This window comes from Salvelinus fontinalis, chromosome 30 (assembly GCF_029448725.1).
Source record: "Salvelinus fontinalis isolate EN_2023a chromosome 30, ASM2944872v1, whole genome shotgun sequence".
Taxonomy (NCBI): Eukaryota; Metazoa; Chordata; class Actinopteri; order Salmoniformes; family Salmonidae; genus Salvelinus; species Salvelinus fontinalis.
This window is the reverse complement of record NC_074694.1, coordinates 22,023,910-22,047,605: the sequence shown is the minus strand read 5'-3', so window position 1 is coordinate 22,047,605 and position 23,696 is coordinate 22,023,910. Positions and strand designations below refer to the sequence as shown.

General features: G+C 46.3%; 1 protein-coding gene across 1 annotated transcript in view; it reads right to left on the bottom strand.

The window, feature by feature from the left end:
- Positions 1–23,696, bottom strand: part of lrpprc (leucine-rich pentatricopeptide repeat containing) — a 70,752-nt gene that overhangs the window by 12,177 nt on the left and 34,879 nt on the right. The window contains exons 24-32 of the mRNA XM_055890018.1: positions 18,513–18,637; positions 16,720–16,826; positions 13,031–13,099; positions 12,865–12,955; positions 11,778–11,920; positions 7,276–7,444; positions 6,891–7,017; positions 5,124–5,212; positions 4,835–5,039 (exon numbers count right to left, since the gene is read on the bottom strand). Of these exons, the coding sequence (XP_055745993.1) occupies positions 4,835–5,039; positions 5,124–5,212; positions 6,891–7,017; positions 7,276–7,444; positions 11,778–11,920; positions 12,865–12,955; positions 13,031–13,099; positions 16,720–16,826; positions 18,513–18,637 (1,125 nt within the window). The remainder of the gene's footprint in view (positions 1–4,834; positions 5,040–5,123; positions 5,213–6,890; positions 7,018–7,275; positions 7,445–11,777; positions 11,921–12,864; positions 12,956–13,030; positions 13,100–16,719; positions 16,827–18,512; positions 18,638–23,696) is intronic.

Genomic DNA, 23,696 nt, shown 5'->3' with positions numbered 1-23,696 from the left:
ATCACATTTACATAAGTATTCAGACCCTTTACTCAGACCCTGGCAACGATTACTGACTTGAAAATCACATTTACATAAGTATTCAGACCCTTTACTCAGACCCTGGCAACGATTACTGACTTGAAAATCACATTTACATAAGTATTCAGACCCTTTACTCAGACCCTGGCAACGATTACTGACTTGAAAATCACATTTACATAAGTATTCAGACCCTTTACTCAGACCCTGGCAACGATTACTGACTTGAGTCTTCTTGGGTATGATGCTACAAGCTTGGCATACCTGTATGTGGGGAGTTTCTCCCATTCTTCTCTGCAGATCCTCACAAGTTCTGTCAGGTTGGATGGGGAGCGTCGCTACACAGCTATTTTCAGATCTCTCCAGAGATGTTTGATCGGGTTCAAGTCCGGGTTCTGGCTGGGTCACTCAAGGACATTCAGAGACTTGTCCCAAAGCCACTCCTGCGTTGTCTTGGCTGTGTGCTTAGGGTCATTGTCCTGTTGGAAGGTGAACCGTCACCCCAATCTGAGGTCCTGAACGCTCTGGAGCAGGTTTTCATTAAGAATCTATGTACTTTACGCCGTTCATCTTTCCTTCGATCCTGACTAGTCTCCCAGTCCCTGCCGCTGAAAAACATCCCCACAGCATGATGCTGCCACCACCATGCTTCACCGTAGAGATGGTGCCGGGTTTCCTCCAGATGTGACGCTTGGCATTCAGCCAAAGAGTTCAATTTTGGTTTCATCAGACCAGATAATCTTGTTTCTCATGGTCTGAGTCCTTTAGGTGCCTTTTGGCAAACTCCAAGGGGCTGTCAGGTGCCTTTTATTGAGGAGTGAAATCTATCTGGCCTCTCTATCATAAAGGCCTGATTGGTGGAGTGCTGCAGAGAAATAGCGCCGACAAAAAGGCTGCCTCACTTGCAGCTCTTTTATGTATTACTACTTACACCATTAGCCCAGATTTGTTTTGTGTTATTACATACATCCGGGAAGAACTATTGGCCATCAGAGCGGCGGTAACTCACCAGCACAACAACTTTCCCGAAGCAGCTCCTTTGTTCACACCCCCCAGGGCAATATCCTGCTAAAACACTTGACCACTGATACTCCAACTTCCGGGATGCCTACAACGCCATCCCCCACCCTCCTTTCGGCAAATCTGACTTTGACTCCATTTTGCTCCTCCTTTCCTATAGGCAGAAACACACAGGAAGTACCCGTGCTAAGGACTATTCAACGCTGGTCTGACCAAATCAGAATCCACGCTTCAAGAATGTTTTGTTCACGCAGACTGGAATATGTTCCGGTTAGCTTTCGAGAATAATATTGACGAATATACTGATAATGCGACAGAGTTTATCAGGAAGTGTATAGTAGATGTTCTACCAACGGTCACTATTAAAACCTACCCTAACCAGAAACCATGGATAGATGGCAGCATTTGCGCAAAACTGATAGCGCGAACCACCGCATTTAACCATGGCAAGGTGACTGGGAATATGGAATAATACAAAGTGTAGTTATTCCCTCCGCAAGGGAATCAAACAGGCAAAACGTCAGTAAAGAGATGAGAAAGTGGAGTTGCAATTCGACGGCTCAGTCTTCAGACAATTACGGATTACAAAAGGAAAACCAGATGTCTTGCTGCCGGCCCAGACGGCATCACTAGCCGCGTCCTCAGAGCATGCGCAGACCAGCTGGCTGCTGTGTTTACGGACATATTCAATCTCTCTCGAACCCAGTCAGCTGTCCCCACATGCTTCAAGATGGCCACCATTGTTCCTGTACCCAAGAAAGCGAAGGTAACTGAACTAAATGACTATCGTCCAGTAGCATTCACTTATGTCATCATGAAGTTCTTTGAGAGACTAGTCAAGGATCATTTCACCTCTACCTTACCTGACACCCTAGACCAACTTTGCTTACTGCCCAAATAGATCCACAGACGATGCAATCGCCATCGCACTGCACACTGCCCTATCCCATCTGGACAAGAAGAACACCTATGTACGAATGCAGTTCATTGACTACAGCTCAGCATTCAACACAATATTACCCTCCAAGGTCATCATTAAGCTTGAGGCCCTGGGTCTGAACCCCGCCCTATGCAACTGGGTCCTGGACTTCCTGACGGGCCGCCACCAGGTGGTGAAGGTAGGAAACAAGACCTCCACTTCACTGATCCTGAAGACTGGAGCCCCACAAGGATGCGTGATCAGCCCCCTCCTGTACTCCCTGTTCACCAAGGACTGCATGGCCAAGCACGTCTCCAACTCAAATCATTATGTTCGCAGACTACACAACAGTAGTAGGCTTGATTACCAACATTGAGGGGACAGCCTCCAGGGAGGAGGAGGTGGGGGCTCGGAGTGTGGTGCCAGGAAAATAACCTCTAAATCAACGTCAACAAAACGAAGGAGCTGATCGTGGACTTCAGGAAACAGCAGAGGGAGCACCCCCCTATCCACATCGACAGGACCGTGGTGGAGAAGGTGGAAAGCTTCAAGTTCCTTGGCGTACACATCACTGACAAATTGAAATGGTCCACCCACACAGACAGTGTGGTGAAGACACAACAGCGCCTCTTCAACTTGAGGACGCTTTAAACTTTTACAGATGCACAATTGAGAGCATCCTGTCGGGCTGTATACCACATGGTACGGCAACTGCACCGCCCGCAGGGCTCTCCAGAGGATGCCACGGTCTGCCCAACATCACCGGGGGCACACTGCCTACCCTCCATGACACCTATAGCACCAGATGTCACAGGAAGGCCAAAAAGATCATCAAGGACAACAACCACCCGAGCCACTGCTTGTTCACCCCGCTATCATCCAGAAGGTGAGGTCAGTATACGTGCATCAAAGCTGGGATGTTTGTCCTTCTGGAAGGTTCTCCCATCTCCACAGAGGAACTCTAGAGCACTAATCAGGTTCTTGGTCACCTCCCTTACCAAGGCCCTTCTCTCCCGGGCCGACAAGCTCTAGGAAAAGTCTTGGTGGTTTAAAACTTATTCCATTTAAGAATGATGGAGGACACCGTGCTCTTGGGGACCTTCAATGCTGCAGGTACCCGTCCCCAGATCTGTGCCTCCACACAATCCTGTCTCGGAGCTCTACGGACAATTCCTACGACTTCATAACTTGGTTTTTGCTCTGACATGCACAGTCAACTATGGGACTGGTGTGCATGCCTTTCCAAATCATGTTCAATTAATTGAATTTACCACAGGTGGACTCCAATCAAGTTGTAGAAACATCTCAGAAACTCCCCAAATACAGGTGTGCCATGCTTGTAGCGTCATACCCAAGAAGACTCAAGGCTGTAATCGCTGCCAATGGTGCTTCAACAAAGTACTGAGTAAGGGGTCTGAATACTTTTGTAAATGTGACGATTATTACAAATAAAAAACTTTGCTAACATGTCTACAAACCTATTTCTGCTTTGTCATTATGGGCTATACTCGGCCTTGTCTCAGGATGGTAAGTTGGTGATTGAAGATATCCCTCTAATGGTGTGGAGGCTGTGCTTTGGCAAAGTGGGTTGGGTTATATCCTGCCTGTTTGGGCCTGTTCGGGGGTATCGTTTGGATGGGGCCACAATGTCTCCCGAACCCTCCTATCTCAGCCTCCAGTATTTATGCTGCAATAGTTCATGCGTCGGTAGCTAGGCTGTTATATCTGGAGTATTTCTCCTGTCTTATCCGGTGTGAATTTAAGTATGCTCTCTCTAATTGTTTCTCTCTTTCTTTCTCTTTCGGAGGACCTGAGCCCTAGGACCATGCCTCAAGACTACCTGGCCTGATGACTCCTTGCTGTCCCCAGTCCACCTGGCTATGCTGCTGCTCCAGTTTCAACTGTTCTGCCTGCGGCTATGGAACTGTTCACCGGACGTGCTACCTGTCCCAGACCTTTTCAACTCTCTGGAGACAGCAGGAGCGGTAGAGATACTCTGAATGATCGGCTATGAAAAGCCAACTGACATTTACTCCTGAGGTGCTGACCTGTTGCACCCTCGACAACCACTGTGATTATTATTATCTGACCCTGCTGGTCATCTATGAACATTTGAACATCTTGGCCATGTTCTGTTATAATCTCCACCCGGCACAGCCAGAAGAGGGCTGGCCACCCGTTATAGCCTCGTTCCTCTCTAGGTTTCTTCCTAGGTTCTGGCCTTTCTAGGGAGTTTTTCCTAGCCACCGTGCTTCTACACCTGCATTGCTTGCTGTTTGGTGTTTTAGGCTGGGTTTCTGTACAACACTTTGAGATATCAGCTGATGTAAGTAGGGCTTTATAAATACATTTGATTGTGTGTAGATTGATAAGGGAACAAACGATGTAACAAATTGTAGAATGCTGTAACGTAACAAAATGTTGAAAAAGGGGTCGGAATACACTCCGAATGCACTGTACATAAAGCGCCAGTAGGCAGAAAAGTGCTATATAAATCCAATCAATTATTATTAATTATTATTTGTATACAATCACCTCTATTATGCTTGGGAATACTTTGGAACAGATTTCCAAAATTAAAATGAATTGGAGCTGATTTCCTGGTGTTTTTACAGTGTTTTATGTACAACAATGAACATTTTTGCTCAGGAAACTTGGGGGACCAAATAAAACCACCCGCAGGGCGCCAGTTCGGTAACCCTGCTGTGTATTGGAGGCCAGGAGATTGTTAACCCTGCAACCAAGTGGTAACAGAGAGCGTAGAGAAACAGGTTCACTGCAATGCTACTGAAACCCATGATAACGGCATGACAATACCCCTTCATAAAGCTGGACGCGATTGAGTGCTAAGTAGGTGAGTTAGATGAACCTTACTTTTTGATGTGTGCCATGGCAGTGTTGTTGAAAAAGACCATGCTTGACAGGTTGAGGGGCGTGCCCAACCCCTTCATCAGAAACTCCACTTCCTGGATGCCCTGGACATCCCCATGGCTACCAAGGGATTGCACCAATCGTGTGACGGACAGTTTTGAGGGCACCTGGTCTCCCTGCAGCATGGACTTGAGTGTGGACATGCCATCTAAGGGTGGGAGGAAGGCAACAGAATGTATGCAACAAAGAAACTCAGTGTGTGTGTTTGTGCGCGCGTCACGCAAAAACCCACCTTTGGCTAGCCCTCTCTTGACCTGTGTAATGATGAGGAGGCTGTTGGCTATGTCATTCAACTTGAACCCTGGGACACGGCCTACGGCACTGAGGAACAGAGACAGAAGAACAGACATAAGTCAACCATCTTCAACATTACAGCAGAGGTGAACAACCCTCCACTCCACTGAAATGGGCATAGATAGAAGAGGGGGAAAATAAGACTGAAACAAAGGGACAGAGTGAAAGTGAGTCCAATTGCCAATCAAGTCTGGCCATAGAAGTATTACAAAACAACCGGGTGTTCAGACTACTCCCTCGGAGGTCCTATCCAGCTCTGAGTGTGGGGGGCTGTGAGTCTCCTCTGGGGCTGGGCAGGGAGAGAACAGCTGCTGTAGTGATGAGACCCTAGGTAATGTCCCTTTCCCTCCATCCCTCAGTCTATCCCGTTGTCCTTTCAGACATCTTTTTTCCCCATTTCAGAGCCACTAATACCTCAATCAATCTCTCTTTTATTATTACAGTCTCTGACCGGATTAATCTGGCTGCTCAATTGAGCGTTGGCCTCATGCTCCTTATCGCCGGGCCGACCAACCACCAGCCCTCCGCTCACTCGGACAGATTGCTGCGGAAACCTCGGTCAGAGTGATTCTTATCAATCCCAAGGAAAGAAAATCCCTCCTGTCGCTGCCCTCTAGCCTCCCCATCTCTCGCACTCTTTTCACCCTCTCTCTGGGGTCTCCCCCCTCCACCCAACTTCCGCTCTGACCCTCCCACATTTCTCTCCATCCCAATCCCCTTAATCTCTGCTAAGCGCCCCACTGCTCAGTTATGATGCAGCCCCTCCTCCTCCTCTCCCCAACCCAGCCTTGGGCCCCATCTGGCTCCAGCCCTGTCTAAGTCATCCACACGCAAGAGACTGGGCTTTATACACACTAGCGGAATTATTACTGTACTGGCGTCTTGATCATCTTCCCACATGATTGAACCAACCCCCCTGCCTCCCTCCCTTCTCTGATAAATGCAAGGTCCCTCACAGGACTAAAAAACCCTGGGTTAAGTCATGCCCTATACTGGCCTGACGTAGGGGTACCTAAAGTTCTGGAGCGAAGGGGGACAGGTGGGGATGAGATGTGATGTGTGTAATGTGGAAGGTATGCGTTGAGTCCTTGTGGTAATTCTACTAACTGTTCATAAACACACAGACAGACACACGTAGGGAACTTCAACAGCCACCCGATGGCAGTGAGCAGGGCAAGAGGAGAGGATTATACAAAGACTCTCCTGCTTGAAGGGGACAGATCATCAGTCATGTGTTATGAGCGATGAGAACCTAATTTCGCTCTCGTTTTTTAAAAGGGATAACTCCTGCTACTAAGATCCCAGGACAACCAAAAAACACACACACGATACATTACTAATCAGCAGAAGATTGTCATTTTTGTGCAAAGTCATCCGCTTCCCAGAAAACCAAATTAATCTGTGACGATAGGAAGGGGCTCAAGCGCTTCCGAGGCTTACCAGACCACTGCTGTTCACATCCAGCAGGGTTAAGGGTCAATTCACAATCACTTGGTAATCTCAAACCTAATTCAAGAACCCTGGCTGCCCTGTATACTGTAAGCTTAACCTGTGACAAACCAGAATTTGGCTCCGAGTGTGGAAGTAGCCCACTGTAAAAGTGTGTGGTTTCTTTGTCAGGACCACTGGCAGATAGAGAGGGGGAGTGAGGGAGAGGACACAGGACGTACTGACTGGTGAACACACACAGGATAGACAAACTCACATCTCTTTGACCACCATGGCGTCCTCCATACTACCCTCGGCCAGCAGAGCCCGGATCAGACTGTCGTAGGGGGCCGGGCCCAGGGTCACACCTTTCCTATCAATATCCTTCAGCATATCATAGGCCTCTGAGGGAGATGGAGGGAGAGAGAATGAGAAATGTAGCAGGAGAGAGGGATTGATAGAGATCACCATCAGGAAACATATGAAAAGCAGTCAACAATCCACCATGTCAACGGGACAACCAAACATGTTTCGTAAAACATGTCTCAGTGGTCATGGGACAGTCTGTAGAATAGATATTCCTGTATTAAGAGAAGCCCAGGAAATCCCCAATATTACCAATGGAGGTCTGGCAGCAATATAAACTCCCCAGGGCTGCGTACCTTTAGCCTTGCCCTTCTTGCAGAGGGTGAGCAGTCTGAACTGGTAGTCAGCAGGGCTGTTCTCTGCAGTAGCAGCCTGGGTGCTGGCTGACTTGGTGGCTTTGCCCTTTGACCCTTCAGGCTTGGTCTCTGCCTGTGCTTCTCTGTCTGCAGCCTGCTCATACCACACCTATGGAAAGGTAGAGTACAACATACTGTGAATGACTACTATCAAAACAGCCACTGGTAACATATGGGTCAATATTCACACGATACAAAAACAACGGTCCCTATAGTACAAAAACGATATGAACACAAGAGCATGGTTATCCCATAGAAAAAGTGTGTGCGTGCGCAAGTGAATCTGTGTTTCATAATTCTACAATGGAGCATAGAAACAGAGTGAGTCGCAAATTGCATATCACAACCCATTTACAACATATCTGGGTGATTGGTGCATGTCTGTGTCGAGTTCAATGTAAAACTGATTTTAGTACTTCACTTAATTTCACAATTTTTCCATTGTCATGGCAATTCTGAATCATGAAAACACAAAATCAACCAAAGCAAAGTAGGTAGAATGTTTTTATTGAGAATGCTTGGTTAAGAGCCACAGCGTTGATTTGCAACTCAGTTTTGGTTGCAACAACACCAAGACTAGACGACTTGCTTCTGCCATCAAAGACTCTACATTTTTCTAAAATGAGCTTTTACACCCAGCAATTTCATCAGTCCGGACCATGGATGGCACATCAATATCTCCTTGCAAGACCATCAAATATCATTGACAAGGGTAAGAATTAAATAGTGCATTCCATGTTTAGAATGCATTAAGGTACATCGGTGTTTTGTCGAGCAAAACGGAGAATAGTGTTCGTGAGAGTCCTCATCTTTCCATATTACACTGCTCAAAAAAATAACACATCCTAGATCTGAATGAGTGAAATATTCTTATTAAATACTTTTTTCTTTACATAGTTGAATGTGCTGACAACAAAATCACACAAAAATTATCAATGGAAATCAAATTTATCAACCCATGGAGGTTATGGATTTGGAGTCACACTCAAAATTAAAGTGGAAAACCACACTACAGGCTGATCCAACTTTGATGTAATGTCCTTAAAACAAGTCAAAATGAGGCTCAGTACTGTGTGGGGCCTCCCTACAACGCCTGGGCATGCTCCTGATGAGGTGGCGGATGGTCTCCTGAGGGATCTCCTCCCAGACCTGGACTAAAGCATCCGCCAACTCCTGGACAGTCTGTGGTGCAACGTGGCGTTGGTGGATGGAGCGAGACATGATGTCCCAGATGTGCTCAATTGGATTCAGGTCTGGGGAACGGGCGGGCCAGTCCATAGCATCAATGCCTTCCTCTTGCAGGAACTGCTGACACACTCCAGCCACATGAGGTCTAGCATTGTCTTGCATTAGGAGGAACCCAGGGCCAACCGCACCAGCATATGGTCTCACAGGGGGTCTGAGGATCTCATCTCGGTACCTAATGGCAGTCAAACCGGTCATGCTGGAGGATGTTGCAGGCAGCAGAACGTTCTCCACGGCGTCTCCAGACTCTGTCACATGTGCTCAGTGTGAACCTGCTTTCATCTGTGAAGAGCACAGGGCGCCAGTGGCGAAGTTGCCAATCTTGGTGTTCTCTGGCAAATGCCAAACGTCCTGCACGGTGTTGGGCTGTAAGCACAACCCCCACCTGTGGACGTCGGGCCCTCATACCACCCTCATGGAGTCTGTTTCTGACCGTGTGAGCAGACACATGCACATTTGTGGCCTGCTGGAGGTCATTTTGCAGGGCTCTGGCAGTGCTCCTCCTGCTCCTCCTTGCACAAATGCGGAGGTAGCGGTCCTGCTGCTGGGTTGTTGCCCTCCTACGGCCTCCTCCACGTCTCCTGATGTACTGGCCTGTCTCCTGGTAGCGCCTCCATGCTCTGGACACTACGCTGACAGACACAGCAAACCTTCTTGCCACAGCTCGCATTGATGTGCTATCCTGGATGAGCTGCACTACCTGAGCCACTTGTGTGGGTTGTAGACTCCGTCTCATGCTACCACTAGAGTGAAAGCACCGCCAGCATTCAAAAGTGAGTAAAACATCAGCCAGGAAGCATAGGAACTGAGAAGTGGTCTGTGGTCACCACCTGCAGAACCACTCCTTTATTGGGGGTGTCTTGCTAATTGCCTATAATTTCCACCTGTTGTCTATTCCATTTGCACAACAGCATGTGAAATGTATTGTCAATCAGTGTTGCTTCTTAAGTGGACAGTTTGATTTCACAGAAGTGTGATTTAAGTTTAAGTGTTCCCTTTATTTTTTTGAGCAGTGTAGTTTGTAGGCCAAACCGTTCGGACGTGTTGTGGAAATGCTTACACAGGGACACTCAAAGTCCATCTTAAATGGATCATTGTTAATTATCTGTACACTGGAGAGGTGCCAAAAAAAGTAATGCACTTTAAAGAACGTCTGTCAGAAGCTCTTATCATCCAAATATCAATCAGCTTATTATCCAAATTTCCATATCTCACAATCACACAACTTCACATCCACTTAGTACCATTCTCAAACACACTCGGTAATCTCCCTTATTACCCATGTGCATCTTCAACGATTCTCTTGTTGTTACTTGCTATTAACCTTATGTAGTGTCAACGGTTCTCATGCCACTACTTACTATACATATAAATAACACCTCGTATTCAAAAACACCTTGTGTTATTTTGTAGTGGTTGCAGATCACAGACATTTCTTCTAAATGCCTACAGTCAGCTGTCAGCGAGGCTTTCCATGGCACCACCACCCTCACTCTAGTTCTCTCATAAAACTAGTGAAGTCTTCTCTCGATAAGACAAACATATTTTTTATTTATGAATTCTCTATTATCAGCGCGTTGGACAATTTTTTCTTCTTGAGCAGATAGTTATGCTCAATATCACCTCCTCTTGGTGAAACTTGGACGTGTTCTATGGCTACAAAGAGCAGGGAGGAAGGTGAGCCATGGTTGGCTTCGATGCAGTGGCGCGCAATAGCATAGTCTGTTCTTATTTCTAATAGCAGCCTTTAGTTCTGCGATGCGATGTTTCAATGCTCACTTAGTTTGACCAATATAAACAGCAGCACAGATGCATTTGAACATGTATAGGACTGTTGTGGTGCTACAATTAATGAAGCTTTAGATTTTGTATTCTTTACCTGTTCTTGGGCAATATTTTTGTTGTTGTTGTATCAGTCATATTGTCAATGTACAGTGGCCACACGTGTAATTTCCATTGGGAGGGCCTGGGAGCCTAGCGTCACGCTTCTTGGTTTGCTGCATGCTAGATTGCACGCACGGCGAAAACAAATTCGAGGGGGACATGTTGTGAACTCTGGTAGATTTGGATCACATTTGAGGATGTTCCAGTGTTTCAATACAATGGATTTGACCCGACCGGCACATGGGCTGTACTCCGTGGAAAAACACAAACGTGGGGGTGTTTTGTACTGGTTTCTATTCGTGCTAGTGACTAGGCTTTGTCATTCAGTCTCTCTAGCACGGGTATAGGCCTGTTCAATGACACTAACTACACCCATGTTGGAGGAACCTTTTGCGCATGTCATGCGAAATTTCCCTTTAAGTATAAGAATTGCGATGCGTCTTTTTTGAGTGAGGTATGCGTTAAATAGACTGAGTAGGGCCCCTCAATCTTCAGTCACCCGTTCAGCGACCGGGGGAGGGGGTTAAGCTACGCTGGCCAGGGGTAAATTAGGCTAGGCATACGGGCCGGGGAGGCTAAAAGGGGGTGTGGGGGTTGACAACTCCAGGGCGCCTCAGGTCACAAGGGTCATCTCCAAGGGCTAAAGCCATCACTTTGAGTCTCATCTCCCTCCAGGCCTCCTCAACAAGCCAAACAAACATGGACACAACTGGAAGGAAGCTGGAAAATAATGTATTCCAATGGAAAAATAATGTATTTTGAATCAACAGAGGAAACGGGTGCAGTCAAGCGGAGGGAATGCTGGGTAATTTGGTCACATCTTTCCAGTAGCCTCTGCCAGAGTCCAAAAGAGACTTGTGCTAAAGTCCACTAAGCAGCAGAAAACATGGTGTTATTTAGCAGTGGCTGAATTATTTGGGCATTAGGGGCTAGTATTAATTCCTGTCCCAATGATCATCCCAAATTAAAATTTACCCTAGCTGTACCTAAAATACAACAATTTGTTGTTTCAGACGGACTGTCGCCAGAGGTGTGGAGAAATCAGACTGGTTCAGGAATTTCAACCAACTACGAGTCAACCAGAACATGGCAAGCCAATGATAATGAAGCCTATAATAAACTCTGAGGTACTAAAAAGGTAGCGTCCTGCCCGCAATTCACTGTGCAACAAACTGAACATTAGCAGAGAGGATGAGCTTTAATGAAGCAAACACTGATTTGGGAAAATTACTGATTTGATGGAATAGAAATAAAAGGAGAGCTGTGCTTACTAGTGGTGGCAGAGCGGTAAGTGATTTCAGAAGGCTTTTTACCTCAGGCACCTCGAAAGGCACCTCCTGTCCATTACTCTTGAGTATGTCAGCAAGTATGCGCAGGGTCCTCTCTCTTGGTATCACGTTCTCCTCCTGCATCTTGGTCCAGGTGGCCTCCGCCTTGCGCCAGTCGTTGGTCTCCTCTGAGGGTGAGAAAGAACATGATCACATGTACACACACACACAGTCTTGAAAAATGTATTTTATAAACGAGACTACTTGGATAAATAAAAGGTTAAATTTAAAAAATAAAACACGCATACGAACGTGTATACGCACACAGAGATCAAGATTCCTTGTTGACACTCATGCTGCTTAATGCTGAGAGAGCAATCAGGCAGAAAAGGCCTAATCTGCTCATCCTCCTCAGCTAGACACTTAACTCTGGGCTGATTTGATTTGTATCCAGGCAGGCTTTATCTGACCCAGGCTGAATTGGGAAAACAGTTCCAAAAAGCTCAATCTTCCAATCACGAGATGTAATCTAATCATACACTATCTGTGGATACTGGGATTCTGAACTCATTCTCTCGCACACAAAATGGCCCTGGGGTTACGCCACTGTTCACGCCACATTGCTGCCAGGGATTTGGGGGGGCAAAGGTTAAACGGTCACATGAGAAGAGGAGATGGAGGTAAGTAGTAGTGACTTTTGGGATAGTTGGGGGGGGGGGGGGGGGGGGGGTTAATATAACCAGTCAGGGGTAAAGTGAGGTTCATAAACTTCCCCTGTTACAGAATGTAGATCCAGTCAGTCCATCCATACAGTGATGGTGAGATACAGGAAAGACCTTAGAATTATGAATTAGAATCTGGGTTGGGCTCTATTCGAATTGAAGGGAGTCAATTTAGGAAGAGTTTTGACAAATATCATATCCTTTTCAGTTTATCGAGAAGCCATGAAAAATAGATGCCCCTTTTTCAATCATTTATTTGAAATGTCAGTTTACTTCCTGAATTGACTGCCTTTGATTCAAATTGAGCCCAACCCTGATTAGAATACTAATAGAATAGTAACTTAATAGGATGTCGACAGGAAAGCCAGCCAGTCAGAGAAGAGTAGGGATGGAGGTTGAGGGGGACTTACTGCAGAGCCGCAACACGTAGTGATACAGCTCATCTCGGTCACATTCAAACAACTTGGCTGTCATATCCACCATGCTCTCCAAAGACTCCATCTACACAGGGACACAATACTTTAGACGTGGTGTGTGCGCATGTGTGTGCGCGACTGTGTGTGGTCTCTCTCTCACCTGGTTGCCGTTAATGCATTTCTCAGCGTACCACTGAAGGCGTCCTGGTCTAGCCCTTAGACCTGGAGTCTGTGAGACCAACAGAAAGGACTTATTTAAAACAAATACAGCGTGGTTTATGTTAAATCAACTAGTGCCTGATAAACCTTTCTGTATTGCATACTGTTCAGAGTACATCAAAAATCCAACAAGCTGAAACATACAGGGACCTCCATTTCATACCTCATAATAAACATTAAACCCATAAATTCCTGTCATTTCCCAGAAGTGAATATCTGAACTCTAGAACAATCCCCCTGTGAGTTATCCAAGAAAGTAATATCCAACAGGCTCAAAATGACCAGAAACAAAATCACATCTGAAAAAGATAGAAGATGAAGGGTGTATATGGATAATACCAGAGCCATATAATAATGGTTCTGGATAATACTATGGTATGATGCCCTTTGGACACCCACACTGAGAGGGTGGCATAAGCACACTGTATTTTTGGAGTGATATGTGTTCATATGGGCTAGGGAGGGTGGGGTGGAAGTGGTTAGAGATGGGATAGCATTTCATCAGTGCTCCAGTCAATCAGAGTGAGATAGTCCCTTGGTTCTTCCACTCTGCCCTGACATGTTAATCTGTCTATGACCAAGATCTCTCAATCCCCCTGTGCTGCAGGACCATGGCTACTTGATCAAAAAAAGACTACGCATTATGGTCTTATACAACCAGCCAAAGGACAAATTACAATTTGTTCTGTTCTCCGCCGCCGCGTCTAATCTGCTTAGTAAATAAGGCCGAGCGCAAGTGGTACATATTTTTTCTACAGCAAACAGGAACCCCCCCCCCCCAGCCCAGCTTGCTACACCCCTCCAGCCAGGGATCTAAGCCCCCCGAGGGCAAATCTTCCCGGGCATAAAATCCATGGTGATAAGTCCCTCTTCCTCCCGCTTCACCCACACACACTCTCTACTTTTCACTTCCAGCACATATCCCAATCCCCAAAAGGACATCTAGGTCAGATTATTAAGACAATCTCCTGCCTGCTGCTTTGTGGTTTATGAAACTCAGCCCCTTTGACTATGCTGTCTGGACTAGAGAGCCACAACAAGCTCACATCACACACACACAGCAAAGACAATGCAGTAGTGACTGCTGCGCAAACTCACATAGCCTTTCTATACTCATCCTCATGTAGTCATACTACCCTCTCACAAATTATGCTCAACAATCTCAATTCCTTGTATTTGACACTTATAATTTATACTCCCCACTTACACAAAACTCACCGTACCCTACACACACACACACACACACACACACCTACCTACCTAATGGTGCCCACCCCTTAACAAAACCACCTAACCTTAACCATAACCAAAAAGTGGTACCCATTTCTATTGTATTTCATTTAATTACCTGCAATTAAAAACCTTGCAATTATACAAAACAGAGTCAGCGGCTAGCCTCTCTGTTCTGACACTTGAAGCTCCACTGAAGAGGAAAGGTCTCTGTGATAGATCTCCGTCATCCATCTGACCTCCCAGATATCACTCGTTTTAATTAGTGGGCAGAGTTAGGGGGCAGAGTTCACATGGAGAGGATATCTGGCTGGGGGAACGAGAGCTTTTTCTGATTCTGACCTACCGGTCTGACATGAGACCACTTCGCTGCTATTTATACACACAGACCAGGTAGAGAGTTCTCTTCTACGTTTAGCCTCAATACAAAGCTCTGCACAATATGGAGACATTAAGCACAGTACACAACAACATGCAGTCAGTCACAAGTTCACAAAAAAACAGAAAGGAGACCCCCTTTAGGCCTAAATCCAACTGCCCACATTTGAAACAGATTATCACAAACATACAAAACCAGAAGAATGTCAATGGAACTGAAGGGCATTTCATGTCAAAACAAAAACCCAAAAGAAGATATTGAAGTTGAAATGTATAATACTAAATGTTTTGTGTTGGTCTGGTATCATCTGAAGCTTGTCGGAACCTCCCCTTCTAAGATGACATGGGACAGGGACTGTACGTTCCATTCTTAGAGGGGTATTAGTACACAATAATAGCATGTCAATATTTAAGAGGGTTTGCGAATCATAGTTCATGTCCTAAATCCTCCTTATAGAAACTCAGAGGGGACAAGCAGCTTTTGGCAAGCCCTGTCACAGGGCCAGGACACCATGATACATAGATGATCTGGTAAAGTTGAAAGAGAGAGCGAGAGAGGGAGAGAGAGCCACACAGTTCCAGCAGACAGCATTATTCTCATCCTGAAGAATCAGGATATTAAAAGGCGTTCAGGGCCAAATAACTAAATCGCCTGCTCCCCTCCTTATCGAGTGACCATCCCTCTACTGTCGATCCATCCTCACCGACATCATTTTCATCTTATCCCCCCTGGACCAAAGCCTCCTCATCTGATGAGTTTTTAATAACCAGGAAGAGGCTTAGGATGGGCCCTACCAGCCAGCCTGCTGCAGCCCAGAACAACAATAACAACCACCACTACATCTACCTAACTTTAATAAGGATCGTATGAGGGCACAGTTCTGGAAATGGTAAGGGTGTAATCCTAAACGGCATGGATTGTGTCTATGGTCAAATTAATATCTGCATTAAGACGCGCACATATGGTTATAGCATCTGCGTTCCAGCTTCCGCCCCACATACAACACACGCTACACAAATACCCCCGTTTGACTTAAAACAAGAATACGCACAGACACACACCTCATGGCACTAATCCGTACTAACTGGTATCCATCCAGTCATGCAAGTGGACAGAGTAGACAGGGGAATTGAGCTGGGAGATTAGGATGGTTGGATAATTAAACATCTGAATGGTTTTGTCTAAATAAATGTTCAGTGAGGAAGAATAGACTCCTGAGCTGCAAGTGTTTGGAGTGTGTCGGGGGAACGGCCTGAAAGCAGAGACGGCGGATGGATTGACACGAACAAAAGACACAGAAAACGAATCAAGAAAACAGGACTTGTACGGAGCGCTTCTTCCCTAGGTACCTTCGGCTAATAGAAGCTCTTCTCCACTCCAGCCGCAAAACATCTTCAATATGCAGCTCTGCTGAACCCTAACGCTGCCCCCAGAATGATGTACCCCCTCAAACCTAACGAGTAACCACCTCACAACAGCCCAATTAGCACCCTTTCCTGAAACGGTGTTCGCTGGCCATCTCAGAAGATGGCTATATCATAGTAATATGGTTCCTGAGATGTTCAACACCTCCCCAGAGTTTTAGGCATTAACCTACCCCTTAACACCACAGCTATATACAGCAATGTGTTCAGGAATGTGCCTGTCCCCTCTAGCCAGTTACTATGCAAATACAAAAACGCAGTCAATCCTTCAAATCAGAACTGTAGCTTAACCCCTGACCTGTTAGCTCCCAGGAAATTCACAGAGATAGGATTGGCTCCAATCTCTTAATAGAAATGGGAAATAAGTGACTGCTTTTCATATAAACCACTGGCCACATCCAGCACGGCACACGCTCAAACACACACTCCTCTGCTTCCCCCACCTGTTCTATTGTGTTGGTGGGGAATGGCATTAGTTCACATTTAGACCCAATCTAATTTAAAAAGAGGGAACTTATTACTGCCGTCTAATTAAGTATCTTTAAAATAGCTGTGTGCTGCATGCAAACACAATGGGAGGTTGTGTGGTGGTCCCACCTCAATGATTTTGCGGGCCTCCCGGTGGCGGCCGGTCTGCATGAAGGCGAAAAAGAGGTCGTACAGCATTGTCATCTCGCCTCGCTCCTGGCTCACAAAGTCCATCGCTGTGGGAAGAGGAGAGGGAGAGCGAGGAGAGAGAGGTATGAGAGGCTAAACAAAACAACACACACACACTTGCAGAAAGCTTTTCCCCGCATTCTTCCAGTCCCATTAGAATGGCTATAAGCTGCTTGGCTTTCAGAGCTGAAACTTCTCAAAGAGCTGCTCTCAGCAGTCTGCTGCCAATCTCCCTCTATCAGGCACTGGCCAGGTGGAGATGTGGGGGCTCATCTGCATACACACCAGCACACACACAGTCTATCCATAGAGACACTCAAAACTAGTACCAATGCAAACCTCACACTCTTTAACAATCTGTACATTTGAAAAAAGGGACAAACACACAAAAAGCCATTTCCATCCATTCAGAAGTTTGCTGAGGGATAGAAATGAAGTGAATTTTTGATAACCGACACCATATGTGGTTTCCAGGCAGGGTGAGAGGACAGAGCAGCACAGGGGTGTGTGTTTAAGGGGAGCCCTGTCTGACCCTGGGCAGGGGCAGTGCCACTCACAGGGTGAGAGAAGAGGGCATAGGGCCAGGGGATGTAGAGTGGTGCTCAACAGGGGGGGCCACTCAAACCCACTCACCTACAGCACACAAAGGACTTAACCCCTTCACCACCCTTTTGTCAAGAGGAGGAGCCATTAAAATCATGATCGCCAGCATCCTCCACAGTGACCTGGGGCCCGTTGTCAATGGTGGGCTCTTAGTAGACACTACACAGTGACTACGGGCTGTCCTGGGAGAGTGTACATTGTACATCACACACACATTGTTACACTACATGTCATGAATGTGAGGATGTAGGGAGGAGGGATGGATGAAGAGTTGAGAGACAGCCCAGTACAACACTGGGGACGAGCTCCCTGCCATCCAGGGCCTCTATATCTGAGGAAGGCCTGAAAAATGGCCAAAACTCCAGCCAGCCAAACCATAGACTGTTCACTCTGCTACTGTCTGGCAAACGGTACCGGAGCATCGACTCACGGACCAGCAGTTTTATGGCTTGGGGATAGAAGCTAAATAGTCAACTAATGATACCTGAACTATCTGCACTGACCGAGACTATAAGCAGGGACTGTGAAGTAACACAAACATACGCACTATACACACACACGATAACATACGCACTATACACACACGTACGCATGGATTTTGCATTGTAGATATGTGGTAGTGGAGTATGGGCCTGAGGACACACACTTTGTGTGTTGTGAAAACTGTTATGAATGTATTGTAATGTTTTTAAAATTGTATAACTGCCTTAATTTTGCTGGACCCCAGGAAGTGGGGAACCATAATAAATACAAATATGTACACATTCACTAGACACATATACACACACAAACTACACAAAACCCTCACACATTCACAAACGCATAATTTGCTGCTGCTACTCTGTTCTTTATTTTACTCGTATTATCCATCTTGATGCCTAGTCACTTTACCCTGCCTTCATCTACATATCTACCTCAAATACCTCGTACTCCTGCACAATGATCTAGTACTCCTGTATATAGCTTCATTCTAGTGTATTCCTCGTGTTAGTTACTATTTCATTTAGTATTATTATTTTTAAACTGACTCGTTGGGAAAGGTACGTAAGCAAGCATTTCACTGTAACGTCTACACCAGTTGTATTTGGCGCATGTGATCAAGAAATTTGATTTGTGGTGGTGGCATTCACCTTTCTGTAGGAGCTCCGTGTCTCCCCTCTCCACCAGGCCACAGATGACGTCGTGGATACGTGGGAGTTGTCCATACTGCTTCTGACACTCCATAGCTGCCTCCAGAGCCCCGCCAAGGTCCTTACTGGTGAGACACACAGAGAGAGAAAGAGAACATTCATTTAAAATCAAATCTATATGGCTGAGCGAAAACAAGACTATTCCAGGCCTTTGACCTCCGTCACAAATGACTGACCTCACAACAATGGAGCCCTTTTCAGCCCTGACAGGTCAACCAGGAGATGAGGCAATTGGCCACGTTCCTTTGACAAATCTCTCTGGTAGAACAAATGATTCAAAACATTGGGCTTTTCCAGGGTGAATGGATGAATAGACGGGAAACAACCTCTTTTGTGATCTTTAGCCTTCTCTCCTGTTCTCCAACGCTTTCAGCATCCCTCACCCCCCTCACCTCACCCCCAGCTGCGCAATTTAGAGGAATATGGCAACAAAATTAGAGCGCTCCCCGTGCCATCTCCACCCTCCTCCCGCTCCTCCCCCTGAACAAAGAGCCTGGGAGTGGGGCTGACAGAGGGCTGATGGAGAAGACAGAAAAACACCACTCCAATCCCTTCTATTGTGACTGTGCCGCCATCAATCTGTTGATTGGGTAATTACCATGCCAATCACACAGAGGTCACAGCGGATAGGGCACTGTTGGGAGGGGTCAGGTGGGGTGGGATAGCGAGCCAGAGAGAGGGGAGGGAGTAAGTAACAGGTATAATTTCTGTAGTGTTTTCTACTCTTGAAGATTATACAGCCGCCGGACAAGGAAATGTGCCTCCCACCCCAAAAAAGTCTGACCTTGGTATGGGCAGAATGGAGAGGGGGAGGTGGGTACGGGCAAAACACAGGATGTGATTGAGCTTGGAACAAACTGGGCTCAGGCAATCGGTTTTAATTGAAATGAAGAGCGACAACATTATTCATCAAGCAGGAGTCAAGAGGCAATTCAACCACTCGCTTCCTGATTGAACAGGCACTCTCCAGAGAATGAGAGAGCAGCAGAGAGAGGGAGAGAATGTGTAATTTATTCCCCAAAAAAGTGAGGGAGAAACTTTTACTGGACAGGAATATAGTGACCTGTGATCTACCTGCCAGGGGTGTGTATATGAATCCTCAAACTGGAGTTAAGTTACAGCCATACATACACTCAGTCAGTGTTACCTCGTTTCAAAGGTATTCTGTAAAATTCTACAGAATCATTTAATTCCAAGACGGTCGATCAGACATTTACACCACCCTCCCTCCATTCGACGACACCTCCATTCCGCCCACCCAAATACCTCAAACCCCGTCTTACAGGAAAAAACGTCTTTAGAAACTCCCGACCAGCATCGCAATTACAGCGCCCTCTCCTCCCATCTCCAACCAAAAAGAGAATTAACCATGTTGAAGGCTTCATAATTTCCCTAGGTACAATTTAGCTGTCACTTGCGCTCCGATTTACTCAAACACGTTCCCCCGTTAATGTCACCAACTTTGCATGTCAAGCACTTTCCAGCCAATTAAGTCCTGAAAAAAGATGGTGGCAGCGAGTGCTTTACGCACAGAACCTGAAGGATTAGACAAGATCACTTCTTTCCATCCTTTCATTATTTCTTTGCACGCCTCTCCTTCCCTCCTTCCTCTCCTCCGTCCCACTCTTTTGTTCCACAGAGATTGGCATTCACGTTATCACACCACTGTCCCCTGGAAGGAAGGGAGGGAGGGCTGAGCAGAAGAGTGTGTGTAGGGGAGAGTGTGTGTGTGTGTGTGGGGGTGTGGTGTTTGATCGTGACACCTCTAGCCTGCTGTTATGAGTTACATTAGGACACAGCTGCTAAGCCACAACATACAGTATACTCTGTACACACAGTGACAGACATATTGATTAATCTGTGGTCAAGTCCAACTTAATGGCTAGTCTGTCTCGGTTCCCCATTTCTGTTGTACAGCTGCACTTACATACTCCACTCCCAATTTGTCCCTCACCCACTCTCTCGCTCACGCACACACACTAGGAGTGAATCCAGTTCTCCATCTCAGGCCGCAGCCGCCTGACAGCTCTCCTCCGTCTCATCTCCAACTGTAATACCCCCCCCCCCACTCCTCTCCAAGACTTGTCTCTCCCACCTCCCATTGTTAGGCTCATTAGCATTGCAGGGGTGCTAATCAAGGATATGGATCCAGTAAGGCAGTTAGCTAGCGGTTAGCGTCTCTCAGAGAGAGAGAGCCAGTGTGTTGGAGCGGTGCTCGGCGGCTAACTGGCTAGGCTGACGGGCTGTCAGCGTTAATCTGGGGGAGAAGTGTTCATTAAGTCATTACTGCTGACACTGTGATGAGACAGCGTCGCCAGAATGACACGTAGAGCTTTGTCCTCCGCCGCCAACGCCTCCCTGACTGACGGCACCAACAGAGAGAAGAGAAAGAGGAGGGGATGAGATGGAGAGCGAAAAGGAGGGATGAATAGTGGAGGAGATGGGAAGGGATAAATATGGAGAAGAAAGGGGAAAGCGATAGATGTGGAAAAGATAAAGGGCAGAGACGTGAAGAGAACGGGAAACCTTACTCTGGGGATGGCAATAAATAAGACAAAAATCCTTAACTTAAGTCTCTAAACGTTGTCTTTGTGCCAAGAAGAGGTCTAGGCTATACTACGCCACAGAGAGACCTTTACAGGTCTAGAAATCCCTCTATAAAGCATTCCTCGCCCTGGGTTTTGTATTGTGAGCCCAGTGAACCCCAGTCATTCAGCGGTGAACGTGGCTCTGCTCTGTGCAGGGAGAAGAGAGATCCCTTGTTTTCACTGCTGCTAATGAACCTGGGGAAATTACCAAGCTAATCTCAGAGCAGGCAGCAATTAAGGCATGAACCTCCACGGTGTGTTTGTGTTGAGCACTGACTGACAGCAAACAAACAGCCCCAGGGGGGCGCTTGCACCACACTGTTGTATGTGTCAAACGTCCATGTGTGTAAAGGTACACCCTTGGTACACCCTCTCCCAGAGCATGTTAGGGGAAAAGGGTGTGTGTGTGTGTGTGTGTATATGTGTTTGAGGTGGGGGCGAAGGGGGGTTGTTTCGAACAGTGCGCCGCATGGCTGTGGCAAATCCAGCAATTAGTGCTCTGTACATAATTAACATGCAAATGAGCTGATCTACTTAAAAGCTGTTCTCACAAATAGACCTGAACAGGGGCTGAGGGGTGGGGCCATGGCTCCCAGAAACACAGGTTTTTCCCCCCGGACTGATTTGCATATTACATTTTTAGCGAGAAGGCATCGATAGCCATCTCAGAGAAGCGGAGCGTGATTCAGAGTTATGTAAATAGGGGTCAGGAGGGGGAGGCTAGGGTTGTTAGGGGTACAGCAGCTGGCCCGATCCCCAAACATATACACACACACACAAAACCTCGCAATCTAACCCCCCCCCCCACCACCTTCGTTAGAAAGACACACAAACACACAAAAATGCATGCACAGCCCAGCCCCAGATCCAAACCCTCCCTGACTGAACCAGTTCCCCAGAATGCTCCTTCAAGCATGATCAGGACTCTGGCTCACAGCCAATGACGAACAATGAAGCAGTGAGACACAGGAAGTCCTTTTCCCAGAGAAAGTGTTCAGGTACCCTGTTGGGCTTTATCATATGGGCTCTGTTCCATTCCACCACTTAGAATGAAGGATTACTATGGGACACACACACACAATGCAAATAGTCTGGGTAGCCATTTGATTACCTGTTCAGGAGTCTTATGGCTTGGGGGTAAAAGCTATCGAGAAGCCTTTTGGTCCTAGACTTGGCGCTCCGGTACCGCTTGCTATGCGGTAGCATAGAGAACAGTCTATGACTGGGGTGGCTGGGGTCTTTGACAATTTTTAGGGCCTTTCTCTGACACTGCCTGGTGTCGAGGTCCTGGATGGCAGGAAGCTTGGTCCCAGTGATGTATTGGGCCGTACGCACTACCCTCTGTAGTGCCTTGCGGTTGGAGGCCGAGCAGTTGCCATACCAGGCAGTGATTCTAGTGGTATGCTAGTCAAACCTGGGTTCAAATACTACTTCAAAGTAAATATTGAGATATACCCAAATACAAATAAATACTCCCATGCATTTGAACCCAGGTCCTAGGAGTATTTAAAATATTATCAAATACCATAAAACTTCAAATAGCCGCTTGTCCCTATGCCTGGCAACAGCACACATATCAGCAAATAAACGGCTGTTTCAAATAAAACACAGGGTCTAAATGAATTGTTGCATTAAATAATTCAGTAATGACTCGAAAAAATTGCTATTATCAATATTTAAAATCGGCAGTAAGAACTACTAGCCAGTGGCTGCTAACTGCGGAGAACTGCTAGCTAACTGGCAAGTTCAAACAGTCCCTTCAGAGTACAGACACCTAGAAAATTGGCAAATCGTCATCTATTCACAAAAGTAAGAACTGACAAAAATGGACAGTCAAAGTGGAGAATAATAATATACAGTAGCAGTCAAAAGTTGGAACACCTACTCATTCAACCTACTCTACATTGAAGAATAATAGTGAAGACATCAAAACTATGAAATAACACATATGGAATCATGTCGTAACCCAAAAAGTTTTAAACAAATCAAAATATATTTTATATTTGAGATTCTTCAGTCGCCACCCTTTGCCTTGATGACAGCTTTGCACAATCTTGGCATTCTCTCAACCAGCTTCATGATGTAGTCATCTGGAATGCACTTCAATTAACAGGTGTGCCTTGTTAAAAGTACATGTGTGGAATTTCTTTCCTTCTTAATGCGTTTGAGCCAATCAGTTGTGTTGTGACAAGGTAGGGTTGGTATACAGAATATAGCCATATTTGGTAAAAGACCAAGTACATATTATGGCAAGAACAGCTCAAATAAGCAAAGAGAAAGGACAGTCCATCATTACTTTTAGACATAAAGGTCAGTACAGTCGCAAAAATCATCAAGAACTATGATGAAACTGGCTCTCATGAGAACCGCCACAGGAAAGGAAGACCCAGAGTTACCTCTGCTGCAGAGGATAAGTTCATTAGAGTTTACTGCACTTCAGATTGCAGTCCAAATAAGTGCTTCAGAGTTCAAGAGACACATGTCAACAACATCAACTGTTCAGAGGAGACTGCGTGAATCAGGCCTTCATGGTCGA